Source organism: Amblyraja radiata, chromosome 7 (genome assembly GCF_010909765.2).
Source record: "Amblyraja radiata isolate CabotCenter1 chromosome 7, sAmbRad1.1.pri, whole genome shotgun sequence".
Lineage (NCBI taxonomy): Eukaryota > Metazoa > Chordata > Chondrichthyes > Rajiformes > Rajidae > Amblyraja > Amblyraja radiata.
Genome location: NC_045962.1, coordinates 29,393,208 through 29,412,724, shown reverse-complemented (window position 1 = coordinate 29,412,724; position 19,517 = coordinate 29,393,208). Strand labels below are relative to the sequence as shown.

The 19,517-nt window shown below is 42.1% G+C and overlaps 1 protein-coding gene across 1 annotated transcript in view; it reads right to left on the bottom strand.

Annotated features, from left to right (window-relative positions):
• Window positions 1-19,517, bottom strand: part of myo3b (myosin IIIB) — a 398,335-nt gene that overhangs the window by 98,981 nt on the left and 279,837 nt on the right. Inside the window, exons 28-29 of the mRNA XM_033024000.1 lie at window positions 6,591-6,753; window positions 4,211-4,288 (exon numbers count right to left, since the gene is read on the bottom strand). Of these exons, the coding sequence (XP_032879891.1) occupies window positions 4,211-4,288; window positions 6,591-6,753 (241 nt within the window). The remainder of the gene's footprint in view (window positions 1-4,210; window positions 4,289-6,590; window positions 6,754-19,517) is intronic.

Below are 19,517 nucleotides of genomic sequence, written 5' to 3'. Positions count from 1 at the left end.
ATACTGCAGCTGAGAGGCATGTCAACCAAATGCTTCTGGAATCTCAGACTAAATCTTCACATAGAATGAAATAATAAATGAGCAAAGATTTCATTAAGAATAGTATAGTTTAGATAGGTTTATTGTCACGTGTATCGAGGTACAGTGAAAAGCTTTTTGTTGCGTGCGAACCAGTCAGCGGAAAGACCATATATGAGTACAATCGAGCCCTCCACAGTGTAGAGATATAGTATAAAGGGAATAACATTTAGTACAAGATAGAGTTCAGTAAAGTCGGGTTAAAGAAAATCAGAGGGTCCTCAATGACGTAGATAGTAGTTTAATTTTGTTTTGTTTAATATAGAGATACAGCGAGGAAACAGGCCCTTAGGCCCACAGAGTCCACGCCGATCAGCGATCACACCATACACTGTCGCAGGGATCGGCAACCTTGTTCCATGTGTACACATGGATCCCGCCCCGGATGGCAGACATCAAATCACATGTTCACAGATGGTTGACACAAATGCTGGAGAAACCCAGCGGGTGAGACAGCCTCATGCAATCCTTGCATGTCTCACCAGTTTCTCCAGTATTTTTGTCTACCTTCAATTTTTCCAGCATCTGCAGTTCTTTCTTAAACGTGTTCACAGAAGGTGCGCGGCCGTGCCAGCGGCTTTGCGCAGGATGCGGTACAGACAGAGCTCGACCGCACTCGGCCGCTCTCGGGGCGGGCCGGATGATTTCGGGTAACGGGCTGCATTCGGGCTAGGGGTCATAGGTTACTGACCCCTGCACTAGCGGCTTCCTACTCACCAGGGACTATTTATATGCCAATTAACCTTCCAACCTGCATGTCTTTGGAATGGACGTGCAGGAATCATCTCTACAGTTAAACCTTTTGGTCTGAAAATCTACTTGTTTGTCAAGCAGAAGAACACAAGATTGTTTATCCGGAAGTGGCAGCGCTGTTAACAGCTGCGGCTCGCCTGCAGTCCGTCTGTTTTTACTTTTTGTTGTTGTTTTTTTTGTCTTGTTTTAGCTAAATTTTAGTTTATTAGGTTGTGTTATGGGGGGGGGGGGAGGGGGGTGAAACATGTTTTTTTGTCTCTCCCTTCGGGGGAATGCGACTATTCTTGTCGTATCCCCCTTCTCTGCCTCCGTCTGCGCTGAGGCCTAATGGCGGAGCTGGCGGTCTCCAACCTGCGACCGACCTCGAGGCTCCGGAGGCAGAGCCAGCCAGGACTTACAACGCGAGGCTGGCCGACTTCGGGGCCGAGGCAGCGGTGGGCCGACTCGCTGATGCGGCGTTCCAGCTTTCGGCAGCGGCCCGCAGCTGAGGCTGCGGGACTCGGAGCTCAGGCAGCGGGACTCGGAGCTGAGGCAGCGGGACTTGGAGCTGATGCAGCGGTAGCCCGAATCGCTGAGGCAGCGGCACTCGGAGCTGAGGCTGCGGGACTTGGAGCTGAGGCAGCGGGACTCGGAGCTGAGGCAGCGGTGGCCCGACTTGCTGAGGCAGTGGGACTTGGAGCTGAGGCTGCGGGACTCGGAGCTGAGGCAGCGGTGGCCCGACTCGGAGCTGAGGCTGTGGCGGGCCGACTCGGAGCGGAGACGGCGTTCCGGCTTTCGGCAGCGGCGACATCACCTCGGAGGTCCGCTGGACTGGAGGGCGGCATCTTCGGCCTGGATTGCCTCAGCGCAGAGGGAGAACAAGGAGGGAAGAGGCAGAGACTAAGACTTTTGCCTCCATCACAGTGAGGAGGTGCTTGGTGAACTCACTGTGGTGGATGTTAATTTGTGTTTATTGTATGTTTTGTTATTTATTATTATTGTGTATGACTGCAGGCAACGACATTTTGTTAAAACCGAAAGGTCTGAATGACAATAAAGGAATCAAATTCAAATTATTGAATTGAACCTATTGAATCTAATTGCATCCAATTTTCATAGTCACAAACATAATGTATCAATCTTCTCTCTAAAGTTGGAGATATGGAATGCAGCACGTTGTCAATTTCAAAGCACTGAATGTATTATGTTCTTTAAGATCTGGTCGATGATTGGAACAGGAACATCTAGGAAGATCAAGATGCCAGCTTATGGAGGAGAGGATTTGTGGTCCACCTGAGTGTCAACCGGGTGTGCAAGCGAGCCCTGAAAGTATGAGCAGCTGACTTTTGCAGAAGATTTTAATATACACTTTGTAAAGGGACAGTAGAACATGGAAGCACCAAAAGGCTTGTTCTTGGTCTAAGGCATTGTGTTTAAGACAATCAGAATTTTCCTCTACCCCAACACCCTTCAGCAAATTGGGTTTAGTGACTAACCTAACTATCTGTTTTGCTCAGGTGGTGCACAAAAAACTGATATAAAAAGACTGCTTTGTGCTAATTACACAAGCTGCTTATTTTTTTGCAAAGCTCCCATATACAGGAAATCAAATAAATAATTGGAACAACATTCTTGCATTTCTCTTTATTGCATTTTGAACCATGTATTGAGTATATGTTTTCAAATCAGTGCACATGTATTCTTTTATCTTGGTTGAATTTCATTACATACTTTTTCAAGATGGCCATGGGTATCATATAGGGTAACTTTTGAAATGTTTTTGACAAAAACATTACTAGAAAAAAAGTCTACGTAACGAGATGGAATTTTGAGTTGAAAAAGGAATTTGGGGCATTCCATTAGGCAGAAGTTTATTCTTAATGGCAGTGGAGATCATGGAGTCATACAGTGGAGATCATGGAGTCATATAGTGGAGATCATGGAGTCATACAGTGGAGATCATGTAGTCATACAGTGGAGATCAAAGAGTCACACAGTGGAGATCATGGAGTCATACAGCCTTCAGCCCAACTTGTCCATGCTGACCAGCATGCCCCATCAAACCCAGTCCCACCTGCCTGCTTTAGGCCCATATCCCTGTATACCTACCCTATCCATGTAACTGTCCAAATGTTTCTTAAACATTGTGACAGTACCTGCCTCAACTACCTCTTCAGGCAGCTTGTTCCATACACCCACCATCCTTTGTGTATGGTGGGTCATATGGTTTCCCATTAAATCTTTCCCCCCTCACCTTAAACCTATGTCCTCTGGTTCTCAATCCCCCCACACTGTGCATTAACTATTCCTCTCATGATTTTGTACACCTCTATAAGATGCAGCAGATTGATCATCAATTGGGGCCACAGCTCTTTCTCATTCTCATTGCAATCTTCAGGAATGTATCAGGTGCACTGTTTCATCAGCAAATTTTCAATTAAAGATTTACATAGTAGGATCACAGATGAGGAAAGTAAATTACAAGCAGATCTTGATTCACTCCGAAAATAAGACGGTGGCAGGAAATGTAACTTAATTTCAATACATCTTATATTATTAAAGCTAAATCCAATGTGTGGAAATCAGTAAGAACTGTGAATTAAATCAATGAGGCAGGAGAAGTACCTCTGTCATTGCAAAGGAATATCTGAAGGTTCACAATCATTGACCCATGGTCATATCAAAGCAGTTAGGGCATTAGAATGTTTGCCAGGGTTATGAGCACAAAACAAAGAATACTTATTGGCAGTTTGTAGAGAGTACACTTAGTCACTATTCAGGAAATAAGAATGAAAAGAAAAAATACGGTACAATGTGCATATGCTACTGCATCTTTAACATGTATCATGGAGGAATTTCTATCTTTGACAAAGGTCTTTACGAAATGGTGCATACAAAACCCTCAGCGGCAGTGTAGGCAGGGGCGTATAAAGTGATATAAAACTTCCGCTGATTACAGATGTGCTTTTCAACCTTTATTTTCTGTAAGTAGTGATGACAGAATCCAAATGTTGATAAATCCAGGCAGATATTTAAATACATATGTCCCAGACTTTGTCATAGAATGGAAAATACTTCAAACAACAGGCAGAAAAAATCACTTCCACAATGACCTCTAACAAGCCACTATCTGCAGATTTTAGGCCTGAAATAAAAATAAAGCATAATGAAAATTGATAATGTTTGCATCAATTCCCATTCTGCATTGTTATGGGCTTCATGCCATTGTATAAAATGTTAAAACTAAGATTGATTTAAGCATTTAAGAAAAGAAGTAATGTTTGAAAATAGTTATGGAAATAATGTTCCATCATTGGATTAGCATCTTTTTGAAAGAAGTGCTATTTACATCATTTTATGTCTCTATTGTAAAACGATATTTTAAGAGTACTTGCCATACCTGCTTGGATGCAAATTGCAGCTTCTCTTTGTGTCTTCAATTGCTTGTAGATTTTATGTGCAACATATGCTCTCCAGGCTAATAACAAACGAGGGAATGATGAGCCAGTGATAGGAAGGAATAAATTGGTTATGATGCATAATTATTAAAGACAATCTCCCTTTGGCTGGTCTGCATTCTCCTAGAAGAATTGAAATGAATGTCGTATAACTTGGTGGGCAAATGGCGCTTTTCTTTTCAAAGCAATTTTTTACCAATTTTAAGAAAAGGGGGAGTTTTCTTTAATGATTTTAATGTGTAACTAATATAAATTATACATTTCTATTGATTTTAGAAATAATTGAAAATACTAACATAGATATTTAGAAAATTGTAAGTCAAAATTCATTCCCCATTATCAGGCTCTCTACGACTAACGTTACTGTTACCTGCCATGTTTCTTTTAAGCATTTGCACAGAGTATATTTAAGAAATTACAATAATCTGGAGAAGGGAAAGCAAAGTGAATTGAGACTAAGGATTACCCATGGTCATATTGATTGACATTCCAGTCTCAAGAAGGTTAAAGACTTTCTCTTGCTCCAATTTCTTATGTTCTTATATACAAATTATTTCCCTTGTACATTCTTAGCAGTTTTAAGCTTAATTACCAAGAAAACAAAGGCATCTGTCCAAATAGATTCTGAATAGACATTACAGCGGGAATGAATTTCTTATTCAGCAGTGGTCAATACTGACATCAACAAATGGATGCGAATTAAACTTGCAGTCAGTACTTGCAGTATAAATCATTCAGTTGGAATCTTATTCTGGTTAATTCTAGATTTTGGACTGGCTACCTTGGGAACAATTAAAAGTGATATTAATTACGTTGCAGCTGTATAATTTGAAGTTTGTGAGGTACAAAATGTGGCCCTCTGTAATATAATCACAAGCTTAAATATTCAAATTGCTTATGAATATGGTGATTCAAACTGGGATTATAAAATGCGTTGCAAATCTGACACATCCGGTAAACCACTGGCCATATGATATGATACATTGTGGAGGAAGTTGGTCTCATTTTCCAAAGGAAAGAGAGCACATTGGGGCAATTATCTAAGCATGTGCTGGTAGTTCTTGTAAGTCACAACAGCAAAGCTTTAAATCCATTCCTACACCAGACATCCTGTTTCTTCTGCATGCCGACAACATGTGGCTCAACCTATACTGAAAATACCAGCGTTAAGCTGACAGTGTCTTTTATGTCAAAGAAAATGTGCTAAAATGTACAGCTTATGTTAAAAGAAACGCACAATATATTGTAAGGCCTGTGCTTCACTTAAGAGCAATTGGATATGGTATCACTACACAGGAAAGTTAGCTCTAGACTAATGCTGTTAATGTTTTGTTTGTAATTTAGGCACAGAGCAACTATCAACCTTCCACTACAGACTGGAAAATGAGGTTTCTAAGGCTCTTGATTCTGATGTTTATCGACTTTACTTTAGACTTTAGAGATAAACATCAGAGATACAGAAACTTTAGAGATACAGAGAAAACCCACGTGGTCACTAGGAGTATGAACAAACTCTGTACAAACTGCACCCATAGTCAGGATCGAACCCGGCTCTCTGGCGCTGTAAGGCAACAACACAACAGCTACACCACTGATCCACCCAGATGGATTAAAGCACAACAATGTAAAATCTGGAAGAAGTTGAGGGAAATGTCAACAAAATCAGATATGCTGAACTTTGAGTATGGAACATGTTTGGATGAAAACATAGCAAGTTATTTTGGGCAGTGGACAGGTGCTATAGACCTGCACGGGAAGGTAGACGCTCCTGCCCCCACGAGTCTCGGGCAGATGGGGTGCGTCTGCCTGGGAAGGCAGTCCATCGAGGAGAGGGAAAACTCTGATTTATAACCTCCACTGTTCCTTTGGATCGACCAGCGATGTGGAGAGGGGGGACGTGCTGCATGGGCAACAGCCTGTCCTCCATATGTCATCGCCCAGGCTTGCATCTGACCAGGATGCATCACTCATGGTAAGTCATGACTGAGAGGGGCCTACGAGTTGTATTTGCCTATCTATTTCTCTCCACGGTAAATATTTATTGTCCTCAAAATCACCAAACCACTGAACCAGTGGTTCTATCGATCCTTAGGCAGCCCAGAGTATTATAGTTGGCCTAATGTACATGAGCAAGATGCATTCGATGGATCCCCAAATTGAAGGCAGAAATATGTACAAGGGCCAATGCAATACAGGATGGCGGCTTTTGCCTGTGCATCAAGCACACCACCAATCTTGGACTTGAAAATGGTCCAAGATAATTTTTTCCCTCTCTATTCTTAATTCCACAACTTTACTACAAGCAATGAGTTTTGTGCGTACCTGACTGGATAATGATGGCACCGCTTTGCTTTTCCGCTCGTGCTTTCTTGTATCTCTTGGCTCCTAGCCAGCCTTTGATGTGGGCTTGAATAATCACAATGCTGGCAATGACTTCTCTGAGCAGCAAATTTAACTGTTCTACTTGATAATACTTGAGGAATACCTACAGGAAACAAGTTTATCGACTTTGAAACAAAGTAATACAGTATAAATAATCATGAATTAAATGTAAAAGTATATTACATTACAGCTGAAGTTCTTTATGTGCCATTGTGGAAGTCTGTGAACAATTACTTCCCCGCATTCTTTGTTAATGAGAACCAATAACACCATGCACATCAGACACTTTCACACAGGGTATAAACTCCATTTCGCAGACAACTCAAATTCCACAAGAAAGCTAGACATAATTGAGAGTGAAATACTTGCACTTTTCCCAATTTTAAGTGCTTTACAGCCAATGAATCAATTTTGGATGGTAGTCATATCACAGAATATTTACAACATAGAAGCTGGCCATTCAGCCCATTATGCCTATACAATTAAAAAATAACTTCCTAGTCAACCCCACAATCTAACGCTTGTTCCTTACTCTGTGGATCATTGCACTTCATGTATACATCCACGTGCCTTAAGGGTTTTTGCATCTATCAACCTTTCAGGCATGTCCACATGTCCACAGGCCTCCAGATGAAACAAAGCACCGTTACCTGATGTTCTACCAGTTACTTTAAATCTGTAGCCAATGGCTTTTAACCCCACTGCTAAAGGAAGTGGATACTTTTTAAATAACTTTTTAATAAGAAAATTGCCATGCTGACATTTTCAATGAACTGTCTTGAAACTTTCTAAGTGTGGATATTTTCCCAGAGCTTTTTGAAGAAAGGTTGGTTGACATGAAAGATGGGCTGCAGTTATGATAGTCGATATTCTATGGCGATTTAGGATTACCAAAATACCTTTCTTCCATTAAATGTAGAATTGAACTTCGATAAGCAAGTCTGCAACTTCTGCAAACTGAAAAATACCTAGTGTGCAAAATAATATTAAATAACATGACATGGACAAACAGTTGTTACATCCAGTGATTTTTTTGTACACAAAAAGGTGGTATGCACAATTAATAAGAATATGTAGGTACACAAAAAAGCTGGAGAAACTCAGCGGGTACAGCAGCATCTATGGAGCGAAAGAAATAGGCAACGTTTCGGGCCAAAACCCTTCTTCAGAGTATGTAGAATAAGAATATGTGTCAAATGGGCTGAAAACAAAATAATGACATTTAGCATGTTAGAGGTGCCAGTATACTGCAGTGGCACTTACTATGTGAAAAAAAAGCACTGGATACATCTATAATTTACAACCTAAACTTCTATAATATAATATATCCAAAGATAAATCCCATCATGGCAAAATAAAGAATAAAATAAGGTAACTTGTATAGCCAACTTTTAATTGGTTCATGAAAGCAGACCAGTTTGTTGATTTTCTTTGATTGGATTCTTTATTTTTTTTAAAATAAATGATAAAGAAGATAGTAATAGCTCAATTTGTAAAGTGTCCCTTTTTTTTTACAAAACTATAGCGTTACAAATAAAGGAGTAATATCTTGAAATTAGCACCATTAGGCTAATTTCTGGTATACCCCTAATAACATTTGAAATATAGTCAAGCCCATGAGAATTCAACATGTGAACTTGAAGCAATTTACATGAATAATGAGCAAATGGTTCCATAAGATATACACAGAGAAATATTGATGACCACTTATGATAGCATCTGGATCTGGATGTAATACGCTGAAAAGCTCTAGATAGAGCATCACTCAGTACTAATGCAAACAATGTCCAAACTAACTCTATCTAACATAGATTAAGAAATTACTTATTACACCACCCTTACAATTAATTGTTGTTATCAGCTGATATATGTTCAATATATTTGTTTCATCTATGTCAAGAGAACTAGTTTGGTTCTTTTTACCTGATTTTAAAAAAGACACAGTGCTGGAGTAGCCCAGTGGGTCAGGCAACATTTCTGGATAACATGGATAGGTGATATTTCAGGTCACGACTCTTCTTCAGACTGTTTCTCCAGAGATGCTGCCAGACCCCCATAAGTTACTTCGGCACTTTGTGGGTTTTTTTGTAAACCAACATCTGCAGTTCCTTGTAGAAACAAGGTTAACCACAAAAGGACACGAAGTGTTGGAGTAACTCAGCAGATCAGGCAGCATCTCTGGAGAACAAGGATAGGTGGCGTTTTGAGTCAAGGCCCTTCTTCAGACTGATTGTAAATGGGCAGGTGGGGAGAAGAAAGTTTCTTGTTTCTACTTTCATCTGATGTCAGGAGATTACAACCAACTTTCCTTGCATGCAATGGATGAAGGCACCTTCCTTGAAAGATCTTGCTTTTAACTCATAAATTCAGTGCACAAATAGCAGTATGAACTATGCACAGGAGACTCTACTTTTGCAGAGCACCTGACTAAAGATGAATAATTTAGTATTAACTGGCAGCAAGTTGACAAGTTCCTTTGTGTACTGGTGCAGAAAAGATAACTTTTTGTTTCCTTTACTGACAAATCCCAATTTAAGCACCAAAATGATGTATAATGAACAAACTAAATTATGTATGGACATGCTGTCTTGTGGTAACATTATCCATTGAAAGAGACACATATTTGCATATATATGCAGAAGGCAGTTATCCTAACTTTTTAACCACCTCTCTTATTGACTTGACTTGCTTTGTACAACCTTTTTTCATTTCATCATATAGCCTTTCTTCATTAACATTTGGGCAGTTATGGCTCCGGTTTCCTTACTTCAGTTGCTGAGGAAGTCAACACTATAGCACAGAGGCATTGTTGGTAGAGCTGCCATCTCACAGCGCTAGAGACCCAGGTTCGATCCTGACCTCGGGTGCTGCCTGTGTGGTGTTTGCACGTTCCCTCTGTGACCAAAAACAATTCCGTCTGGTGCTCTGGTATCCTCCCACATCCCAAAGACGTGCAGGTTTATAGGTTAATTGAGCTCTCTAAATTGGCCCTAGTGTGTAAGGAGTGGATGAGAAATTGTATTAACATAGAGCTAGTGTTAATGGGTGATCGATGGTCAGCATGGGCAAAGTAGACTGATAGGCCCGTTACAATGCTGTATCTCTAAACCAAATTATATTAAACTAAACTAGTGCATTAGTCAGTATCATCTCAGAATTGCTGAATTGTGAAAAGTAGAATAATTGTTAGTTTGTGAAATCACAGGTAGACTTACGCTGCTAAGGAGGAGATTCCTGCAGCTAGAAATATATATACCCTGGCCATAAGGCACAATGTGTGAATTTACCTGTCACTGGATGCAAGCTAGACCGGAATGAGATATTTTGCATTAGAAACATAGAAAATAGGTGCAGGAGTAGGCATTCGGCCCTTCAAGCCAGCACCGCCATTCAATATGATCATGGCTGATCATTCAGAATAAGTACCCCATTCCTGCTTTTTCCCCATTTCCCTTGATTCCATTAGCCCTAAGAACCCAAAATCTAACTTGAAAACATCCAGTGAATTGGCCTCCACTGCCTTCTGTGGCAGAGAATTCCACAGATTCACAACTCTCTGGGTGAAAATGTTTTTCCTTATCTCAGTCCTAAATAGCCAACCCCTTATTCTTAAGACAAAATGCACATCGCAAAATATGGTATAAAAGGATCTCAGAATTTTGAGCCCTCAGCACACCAACTCAAGGATTCAAGAACAGCATAGGAGTTAGGAGGAATGCAAAACCTGTTTATTGTATATGCTATGCAAGATCCTGACCTCAGAGGAAAACTAGAGCAAGAAAGAAAAAAACTAGAGTTTAATGCTGATAAATGTGAGGTGTTACACCTTGGCAGGACAAATCAAAATAGGACGTACATGATAAATGGTAGGGAATTGAAGAATACAGTTGAACAGAGGGATCTGGGAATAACCGTGCATAGTTCCTTGAAGGTGGAATCTCATATAGATAGGGTGGTAAAGAAAGCTTTTGGTATGCTAGCCTTTATAAATCAGAGCATTGAGTATAGAAGCTGGGATGTAATGTTAAAATTGTACAAGGCATTGGTGAGACCAAATCTGGAGTATGGTGTACAATTTTGGTCGCCCAATTATAGGAAGGATGTCAACAAAATAGAGAGAGTACAGAGGAGATTTACTAGAATGTTGCCTGGGTTTCAACAACTAAGTTACAGAGATAGGTTGAATAAGTTAGGTCTTTATTCTCTGGAGCGCAGAAGGTTAAGGGGGGACTTGATAGAGGTCTTTAAAATGATGAGAGGGATAGACAGAGTTGATGTGATCAAGCTTTTCCCTTTGAGAATAGGGAAGATTCAAACAAGAGGACATGACTTCAGAATTAAGGGACAGAAGTTTAGGGGTAACATGAGGGGGAACTTCTTTACTCAGAGAGTGGTAGCGGTGTGGAATGAGCTTCCAGTGGAAGTGGTGGCAGCAGGTTCGTTGGTATCATTTAAAAATAAATTGGATAGGCATATGGATGAGAAGGGAATGGAGGGTTATGGTATGAGTGCAGGCAGGTGGGACTAAGGGAAAAAAAGTTGTTCGGCACGGACTTGTAGGGCCGAGATGGCCTGTTTCCGTGCTGTAATTGTTATATGGTTATATGGTTATATGGTTATATGGTTAGAAGGCATTTGACAAAGTGCCACTGAAAAATGCCACATGATACGTGCACATCTAAACCTTCCTAACACAAATCCATTGGATTCTGCACTTCTGACTGCACTGTTGGCCGAACATAAACTGAAAGCAAAACATTTGTGTAATTTAGAGAGTGCTTTGATTTTTGTTTTTAAATTTGGTCTTAGTATTCAATTCTACTATCAGGTAAAATGAAGTACCAGTAAACAACTATGCAAGGGTGATAATGTTGCAACTATACAACAGTGGTGCCTGCGTGAATCCTTTGTGTTGTACAGTCACACTTTCCTTCATAAATAACTAAAGTAGATATCAAGGATAACGAGCTCATGGTACAGGATTTATAAATTAAAAGAAGGTAATTAGATCACAATATACATAGATGACGATTGAGGCATGTACTACTATTACTTTGAACCAGTTCCGCATAAATAACCAAAACAAAGATTACATTTATTGTTCAATTTTTCTTTTGGTTTTGAAAACATGTTGAATCTTGTGCTGGTTTAAACTGAAGGTAGACACAAAAAGCTGGAGTAACTCAGGCAGCATCTCTGGAGAGAAGGAATGGGCGATGTTTCGGGTCGACACCCTTCTTCAGACTGGTTAGTGATGAGGGAAATGAGAGATACAGACGGTGATGTGGAGAGATAAAGAACAATGAATGAAAGATATGTAAAAAAGTAACGTGATATATGAAACAGGCCATTGTTTGCTGTTTGTTGGATGAAAACGAGAAGCTAGTGTGATCTGGGTGGGGGAGGGATAGAGAGAGAGGCTAGCTGAAGTGACATAAATCAATATTCATACCATTCATATTCATACCATTGGGCTGTGAGCTGTTCAAGCAGAATATGAGATGCTGTTCCCCAAATTTGCGTTTAGGCTCACTCTGACAATGGAGGAGACCGAGGACAGAAAGGTCTGTGTAGGAATGGGAAGGAGAATTAAAGTGTTCGGCAACCAGGAGATCAGGTTGGTTCACGCGGGCTGAGCGAAGGTGTTCCGCGAAACAATTGCCCAATCTGCGTTTCGTCTCGCCAATGTTTTAGAGTCCACATCTTGAACAACGGATACAGTAGTTGAGGTTGGAGGAGGTACAAGTGAACCTCTGCCTAACCTGAAAGGACTGTCGGGGTCCCTGGACAGAGTCAAGAGAGGAGGTATAACGACAGGTGTTGCAACTTCTGTGGTTGCAGGGGAAGGTACCTGGGGAGGGGATGGTTTGGGTGGGAAGGGATGAGTTAACCAGGGAGTTGCTGAGGGAATGATCTCTGCGGGAGGCAAAAGGAGTGGAGATGGGTAAATATGGCTAGTGGTGGGATCCCGTTGGCGCTGGTGGAAATTTCGGAGGATTATGTCTTCTATCCCCACATTTACTGGCAGCCTTCCAACACCTCGGAGAGTTGGTCTTTCCTATCATAGGATCAAAGAAAATAGGGCATATAATATTATCTAAACCATTCTGTCTTCAGGAATAAACAAGAAGTGCTGGAGTAACTCAGCGGATCAGGCAGCATCTTTAGAGAACATGGGTGATGTTTATGGTTGGGACATTTCTTCAGACTAAAGAAGGGTTCCGAACTGAGATGTCTCCCGTCCATGTTCTCCAGACATGCTGTCTAACCCGCTGAGTTACTGCAGCCTGTTGTGCCTTACTTTGTAAACCTGCACTTGCAGTTTCTGCTCTCGAGAGTAATGCTAGATCGTGAAATGGAACTCAGCCAAGGGTCTTGTCCAGAAGGGTCTCAACCCGAAACGTTACTTATACATGTTTGCCAGAGATGCTGCCAGACCTGCTGAGTTACTCCAGCACTTTGTATCCATTTTTATTCCAACTCTCTTATTCTTGTATTCTTGCAAATTCTCTGCTCAAATGGTTTTACTGTGTCTATAACCCCATCTGAAATAACCCAACCCGTGTTAAAGAATCCGTACTTCCTTTTTTCTACAGGTTACCATTCCATCATCTATAAAGTTATAATCATCGTTCCTTGCCGATCATAACTAATTTCACAGAGTTAAATCAGTCTCTCATGTTCCTCCTGCAGAAATGTTCTTGTAATTTTGAAAGCCTTTATCAATGACCTGTAATCTTTTTTGTCATTGAAGAAAACAACAACAAAAATGAAAGTGAAATGTATTACTTGTAGCTATATGATCTTTTTTATAATATTTCTAAAATCGTATGTTACTTAATATTTTTAATGGAACTTCAGCATTACCTTTTTTGTTTTGATTATTTAGGAACCTACTTGAATTATTTTTCAATGCATTTTCCATTGCACTTGAATGTTTGAAGGACAATATGTTTACACCAACATATAAAAGATTGCTCCACCACTGTGTCAAGACCTTTACTATTTGTGTACATTTCCTTCAAAGTAATTTTCCTAAAAATATCTACTGTGAACCTCAGATTCACTATTAATATTCTGAATCATTAATATGTTATGGATAAGTAAGTCTAAAGTGAGCTCAAGGGCAAGGTTTGTGAGGGGGAAACCGTTTAAAATCTCTTCCCTGTCCGGGAGACCCGACCTTTTCCCTGTCGGGTCTCCGTTGTCGTTGGGGCCTAGCACCGTGGAGCGGCCTCCAACCTGAACGACCCGGGGGCTCGGGAGACTGCGGAGGTGCGGACTACTCACCATCGTGGGGCTGGCCGGCCTCGGAACGTGGGGAGCGGTGGTGACTCGCTGCTGCGACTCGACTCCTGGGGCTCGGAGGCTCCAGCAACGCAGCCGCAGGTCCGGTGGACTGGGACATCGGGAGCTCGCGGGTCCGGGGGGAGAGAGACCGCTTCCCGGAGCTCCCGCAACGCGACTTCTCCAGCCCGTGTCGCGGGGTTTGGAACGACCCGGAGCGGGGAAGTACATCACCCGGCACGGCTTCGTGGCCGTGGGACATTACAGCGCCCGCCGGGGGCTCCAACTTCGAGACTTCTAGACCGGGAGCGGGGCCGTAAATCGCCCGGCACGGCCTAAAATGGCCGTGGGACATCATCGCCCGCCTGGGGCTTGGACATCGGGAGAGACATGGAGAGCAGGGGAGAGAAAAGACTTTTGCCTTCCATCACAGTGGGTTCACTGTGATGGATGTTTGTGTGAACTTAATTGTGTGTATGTCTGTAGGACATTGTTTTTGTTTGTATGGCTGTGGAAACAAAATTTCGTTTGAGTCTCACTGGGGCTCAAATGACAATAAATAAATTTGTATTGTAGGATAATAGATTTTCACAAAAATAAAATAAGGAAAAAATGAAAAAAACTAATTGAAAGTAAAGTGGCAGAGAATCCACAGTAGGAGAAAATCTCAAAACAATATTATATGCAACGTGATAAAATGTAAGGTAAACTACTGAAAGGGGATCATCACGAGTTGTATGCAAACAAAATGGCAGAACAGAAACATTTCCTTGGACCACCATTTTCAAAGAGCACAACACAATGCGAAGGAGTTAAGTGTGTTTGGGTGGCACGGTTTGATCCTGACTATGGGTGCTGTCTGTACGGAGTTTGTACGTTCTCCCTGTGGGGTTTTTCCAGGAGCTCCGGTTTCCTCCCACACTACAAAGATGTACAGGTTTGTAGGTTACTTGCCTTCGGTACAAACTGTAAATAGTCAATAGACGATAGGTGCAGGAGTAGGCCATTCGGCCCTTCGAGCCAGCACCGCCATTCAATGTGATCATGGCTGATCATTCCCAATCAGTATCCCGTTCCTGTCTTCTCCCCATATCGCCTGGCTCCGCTATCTTCAAGAGCCCTATCTAGCTCTCTCTTGAAAGCATCCAGAGAACCCGCCTCCACCGCCCTCTGAGGCAGAGAATTCCACAGACTCACCACTCTCTGTGATAAAAAAGTGTTTCCTCGTCTCCGTTCTAAATGGCTTACTCCTTATTCTTAAACTGTGGCTCCTGGTTCTAGACTCCCCCAACATCAGGAACATGTTTCCTGCCTCTAGCGTGTCCAAACCCTTAACAATCTTATATATTTCAATGAGATCCCCTCTCATCCTTCTAAACTCCATAGTGTACAAGCCCAGCTGCTCCATTCTCTCAGCATATGACATTCCCGCCATCCCAGGAATTAACCTTGTAAACCTACATTGCACTCCCTCAATAGCAAGAATGTCCTTCCTCAAATTAGGGGACCAAAACTGCACACAATACTCCAGGTGTGGTCTCACGAGGGCCTGCAGAAGGACCTCTTTGCTCCTATATTCGATTCCTCTTGTTACAAAGGCCAACATGCCATTCGCTTTCTTCACTGCCTGCTGTACCTGCATGCTTACATTCATAGACTGATGAACAAGGACCCCCAGATCACATTGTACTTTCCCAACTTGACGCCATTTAGATAGTAATCTGCCTTCCTGTTTTTGCTACCAAAGTGGATAACCTCACATTTATCCGCATTAAACTTCATCTGCCATGCATCTGCCCACTCCCCCAACCTGTCCAAGTCACCCTGCATTCTCATAGCATCCTCCTCATAGTTCACACTGCCACCCAGCTTTGTGTCATCTGCAAATTTGCTAATGTTACTTTGAATCCCTTCATCCAAATCATTGATGTGTATTGTAAATAGCTGCGGTCCCAGCACCGAGCCTTGTGGTACCCCACTAGTCACTGCCTGCCATTCTGAAAGGGACCCGTTAATCCCAACTCCTTATTTCCTGTCTGCCAACCACTTCTCTATCCATGTCAGCACTCTACCCCCAATACCATGTGCCCTAATTTTGCCCACTAATCTCCTATGTGGGACCTTATCAAATGCTTTCTGAAAGTCCAGGTACACTAAATCCACTGGCTCTCCCTTGTCCATTTTCCTAGTTACAGATTCCAGAAGATTAGTCAAGCATTATTTCCCCTTCGTAAATCCATGCTGACAGATCCTGTTACTGCTATCCAAATGTTCGGCCAGCTCATCTTTTATAATTGACTTCAGCATTTTCCCCACCACCGATGTCAGGCTAACTGGTCTATAATTCCCTGTTTTCTCTCTCCCGCCTTTCTTAAAAAGTGGGATAACATTAGCTACCCTCCAATCCACAGGAACTGATCCTGAGTCTATAGAACATTGGCAAATTATCACCAATGCATCCACGATATCTAGAGTCACTTCCTTAAGTACCCTGGGATGCAGACCATCAGGCCCTGGGGATTTATCAGCCTTCAGTCCCATCAGTCTATCCAACACCATTTCCTGCCTAATGTGGATTTCCTTCAGTTCCTCCTTCACCCAGATCCTCTGGCGACTAGTATATCAGGAAGATTGTTTGTGTACTCCTTAGTGAAGACAGATCCAAAGTCACTAATCCCTAGTGTGTAGGATAGTGTTAGTGTATGGGGATCACTGGTCGATGCAGACTCAGTGTGCCGAAAGGCCTGTTTCCACACTGTATCTCCAAACTAAACAAAACTATGTTATAACTTAAATAAAAGTAGGGTGCTGGAATAATATATAAAAGCAAATTATTTAAGTGCAGTTAAAATTAGAGAAGGGAAAAGTGTTGCATCTGGTTCAATATGTCCAGTGATTCAGAGGGGAATAAACAGATGCTATAGGGAAAAACCTGCATTGATATAAGGAAAGCACAGGAGAATGGAGATAATTAGATTGGTTTTTTTTGAAACAGCTGGTGCAACTTGATGGGATGAATATTCTCATTTATGCTGTCCTGTTTTTTGTTTGTCTGCAAAATTAAGTTCCATATCATGATTCATTTGAATCTTTTGAGTATTCTTTTGGTTCAAAAATAGTATGCAATGCACATAGAAATGTTTTGGCACAAGCCATACCAGATATCTTATTGATGAGGGAGGTTAGTGGATGCAAATCTAATATCCACTGGAGACAATTATGGCATTTCAGGATCTCCAGCTAATATCATGATTTATAATTAGCCAAAATATACACTACGGAAGGAGGCCTTTCAGCCTATTCTGTCCGGGCTGGTCAAAAATAAGTTATCCAACCTTATCTCATCTCCAATACTAAATCAGTAACTCATTTTTATGATTTTATTTAATCAATATTAAATCTTTCATTTATTGAGTGATAAAAAATATTGTTTTATTCTTTCACTGAAACATCAGATATCTAGCAGAAAAGACACAAAATGGTGGAGTAATTCAGCGGGTCAGGCAGCATATATGGAGGACAGGGATAGACAACATATCGGGTCGTAATCCTTCTTCAGACAGATTATGGTGGGGGAGTAGAGAGTTGGAAGTGAGGTGTGGACAGGAAATGTGGTAGCTGGATACAGGTGAGGACTGGGAATGGGGTGGGCAGGGGTTGATTGGCAGGTGGTTACATAAAGGCCAGAAATGAAAAGACAAAAAGTGTAAGATAAGGAGATAAGGATAGAAGAGTTGCAAATTGTGAAGGCAGGGGAAGGAATATAGGTGAAAAGGGAGGAATAGAGGATGGGGAAATGAGTGGTAAAAAGGGGGAGAATGGGATGTGTTTGTAGGCTTCATTTATTGAAGCGCAGTATAACCATATCTCCTGGCGCAGAGTATCCAAAAGAGCAATGGTTTTCCCAAAATTACTTGCTCAGAGAGATTTTGTGGCCGTGATACCAAATAGAAATGTGTTTGTGGTCTACAGTATGTCTACAGTGTTATGTTAACTACCAATAGTCTCAGTAAGTAAAGAAGATATTGTGATAGAAATAATCATTTCTCAGTCGTTACTGTCCATTTCCTGCCATATTGCAAAGTACTTCAACCCTTAAGATTGACACAAAATGCTGGAGTAACTCAGCAGGACAGGCAGAATCTCTGGATAGAAGGAATGGGTGACGTTTTGGGTCGAGACCCGTCTTTAGACTGAGAGTCAGGGGAGGGGCAGTCACAGAGATAAGGAAGGGTAAGATGTGAAAACGAGACATCAAAACAAATGTAGAATACATCAATGTTAGCTAGGAGAAGGTGACAACAAGGCAAACAGATAAAATTTAATCGAGGACAGTCAGACTGGTCGGAGAACTGGGAAGGGAGAGGGATGGAGAGAGAGGGAAAGCAAGGGTTACTTGAAGTTAGTGAAGTTAATATTCATACCACTGGGGTGTAAGCTGCCCAAGCAAAATATAAGGTGCTGTTCCTCCAATTTGAACTGGGTCTCACTCTGACAATGGAGGAAGCCCAGCACAGAAAGGTCAGTGTGGGAATGGGAGGGGGCGTTAAATTGTTTAGCAACCGAGAGATCAAGTAGGTTTAGGCAGACTGAGCGGAAGTGTTCAGTGAAACAAGAAACAATCGCCGAGCCTGCGCTTGGTCTCACCGATATATGGGAGTCCACACCTGGAACAGCGGATACAGTAGACGAGGTTGGAGGAGGTGCATTTAAGGAAAGCCTTCAACATTGTGTCTAACTAGTAGCAGGAGTGTTGAGCTTCTGCTGTTGGAATAACTTAAGTAACGCACAGTGATTATGATCCAAAGACATTATTAGCGTTACAGCATAGGTAACTTAATCTTAGCACATAACTCAAAAGTGAGGAAGAAAGGGCACAGAAGCTTTCTGTTAAACTAGTGGGTATAGCTACAAAGTAACCCACAAATGAACCTTTCAAGATGGAGCCTGCCTGCGGCGACTTTTGCAGAGCTCCGGAACATAAAAGGCTCAATTACAACTTCCAATAACTTACCTGGATCAGGAAAACGGCAGAAATCGGTGCCGTTTCGAACAAGCTGCTTGAGCACCTCAAGGCTCTCGCAATTTCACGATCTCCCGCAGTTGCGGGAGCCCCGGACTTAAAAATTTCCCACGCTGGCTGGAAATCACCCGACCCGACGGAGGAACGCAGGTACTGTACCTGGAAACCCCGGGATGACCCCCAGAGCCGACGGGCTGGATCTTCCAGGAACAATGGAGCTGGAGCTGCCGACTTTGGGGGAACCCCCGTTCGTTACGGAGCTGGAGCTGCCATCTGTGAAGGAATCCCCGTTCCAGCGCAGGTCCGCAGAAACAGCAGGTACAGCAAGCACAGTACCTGGAAACAAAGGGGAAGCCTCCATTGTGTCCGGAAACGTGGCCGGCGAGCAGGACTTCAGGTCAGACTGAAGCGCAGGGGACTTCGGCCCCCTCTCCCTACTATCCTACTGGCAAATGTACAGTCCCTTGAAAACAAAGTGGAGGACTTAAGGGCAAGGCTGCTTTATCAAAGGGAGCTGAGGGAATGCTCTGTGTTCTGTTTCACAGAGACTTGGCTCA